Below are 2,193 nucleotides of genomic sequence, written 5' to 3'. Positions count from 1 at the left end.
GGTTCCTGTCCTGGGACAAAGAGGTGACATGCAGCAGTGGGGAATGGGGCAATCTGGGAGCAAGGTCATGGGGCCCATCGGAACTCACCCCACCAAATCCACGAAAGCGCTGCAGGACCTCGCGGTTAAAGAAGCAGGCGCGTGCCGGGTCAGCCAGGGCCTCGTCCAGGAGGTGGTCGATGAAGTAAATGCCTGGCTCCACAGTGAGCACCATGCCTGGCTCCAGGTGCCGTGCAGTGCGCAGGCTCCGCAGGCCAGGCTCATCAATGCGCTCCACGCCCTGTGGGGAAAGGAAGGGTGAGCACCCAACTGATGGTTCCCAGGCGGGAGGGGGATCGAGGAGGGCGTTAGCTCCAGCCCAGGGCCCCTGCCTCAGCAGGAGACAGATGGGCACAAAGCGACACCCAAGCAAAGCGTCGATATGTGAGGGCTACCTCCAGCCACATGGGGTCTCACTGCAGCTGCAGGGGAGGCTTTGTGAGCTGGGAGTCTCCAGCTCAGACTCACCCCTGCTGTGCTGTGCCACGGGCACTCCAGAGAAGACCCTCTACTCTCTGCACACTCCCTGATTTTAGTGTCCTTGCCCCTCGTTACCCTCAGAACTGCCTGCAGGAGCCCTATGGACACCACGTGCTCACACACAGGGCAAGCTGCCACGCGATGGGCGGCATGTCAGGCAGCCCTCACCTGGGCCCTCTCCCCACCAGGGGAGCAGAAGCCAAAGCTGTGAAGCCAAAAAAGCTCTTTAGGAGGCTGCGAGGCTGCCTGTGCTGCATCTCCTCCCAGCAGCTCAAGTGGAAACCAGCTCCAGAAGTGCTGGGCCTGGCTCTCTCAGGCCAGGTTTTCCATGTGGCCTTCCAGGAGGAGGGACAGGTGCTGTCATCAGGAGGGGCCTGCCAGCACCAGCTCTGGTGTGATTATGCACAAATGCACACACGCCCCATGTGCATGGCCCCTGCCCAGCTCTGGGCACAGCTGAGCCCCGGGCAATGGCTCCCAGCCCTTGAGGAGTGAGCGGCAGTGGCAACTGCTCCCCACAGAGGCACCCCCTCCCTCCAAGTGCACACCGAGCCTAGACCTGTCCACTCATATGGGCATAGCTGACAGGGCTGCCTGGGCTGTGAGGGCAGGTGGTGCCTAGGACACTTGCGGAAACTTCCCTGCCTTCCCCAGGTCCCTGAGGCATCCATCCAGCCCTCAGCCAAGGCCTGGGAGCGAGTGGGCAGCAAGCAAGCATTCTGGTCAGGCTCTGAACTTGCCCTGCTCCGCTTGCAGCAGTCCTCTGAAAGCCCAGCTGCTGGAAACGGAGCTGTCATTTCTGACTGTTTGGGGGCCAAGAACATCAGACTTCAATTAGTGGTTCATGTAAGGTAACCAGAAACAGGCTGGCTCAGCCTCCACCACTGGGCACCACAGGGAAGGCTGTGACCGTGATTCTACGAGGGTGGAGGCAGCAGGGCGCACACAGATCCTGATGTACACAGCCACTCTGACCTGGCGTGAGCCAGGCTGGGATGGAGGTGTTGAGGGGACACCAAGGCACTGTGACCTCTGTGGGTCATGCTCTGGGTACAGATGTGGTCTGGTGTGGTACCTGGCCCCACAACACTTCTTGCCTGGAGGGGTAAGGCAGGAGAGCAGGGGATGAGGAAGGGCCCAGTCTGGAATGGCAGGCCCTGTGCTCAGGCGCCAGGTGCATGTGAGGCAGGGGAGGGGCCCATCTCTTTCCCAGAAGTGGCTCGTCAGAGCTGGAAGTCCAGGGTCTCTGCTCCAGGCTTTCCTGCGCCTGCCATCTGAAGTCCATGCCTTCCCTGCCACCCCCTCCTGTCTCTTACGTCCATGCTATTCCATGCTAAGCCCTAAGTGCCTGTCCCCTTCTCTCACTCCAAAGCTGTCAAAGCCAGGGGCCTCGCAGAGGCAAAGACCTGACAGTCACGTCCCCCATTCTCCCTCTGTCGCTATGGGTCCATGTCAAGCTACTCCATGGGTGTGCGTAAGGGAGGGGGCAGTTTGCTCAGGCTTGCACGGAGACAGGCTTCCCTCCAGAAAGTTCCAGGTGAGGAGAGGGGAGAATGGTAGGGGTCCCCAGAGCCACAGGAGGATATGCCCGCCCCAGCACCCCTTCAGAGAATTAGCTCTCAGGCGTCGGCCCTGTGGGGGGGCCCACCCAGAATGGCCAGAGCAGGACGGGGA

At 61.1% G+C, this 2,193-nt stretch overlaps 1 protein-coding gene across 1 annotated transcript in view; it reads right to left on the bottom strand.

The window, feature by feature from the left end:
- Nucleotides 1-7: 7 nt before the first annotated feature.
- Nucleotides 8-2,193, bottom strand: part of PEPD (peptidase D) — a gene marked incomplete at its 3' end in the record, with an annotated part of 115,576 nt that continues 113,390 nt past the window's right edge. The window contains exon 14 of the mRNA XM_023537696.1: nucleotides 8-280. Coding sequence (XP_023393464.1) covers nucleotides 8-280 — 273 coding nt within the window. The remainder of the gene's footprint in view (nucleotides 281-2,193) is intronic.

The sequence above is a fragment of the Pteropus vampyrus genome, unplaced genomic scaffold (genome assembly GCF_000151845.1).
Source record: "Pteropus vampyrus isolate Shadow unplaced genomic scaffold, Pvam_2.0 Scaffold196, whole genome shotgun sequence".
NCBI classification, from domain to species: Eukaryota; Metazoa; Chordata; class Mammalia; order Chiroptera; family Pteropodidae; genus Pteropus; species Pteropus vampyrus.
This window is presented reverse-complemented; position numbering and strand designations above follow the sequence as displayed.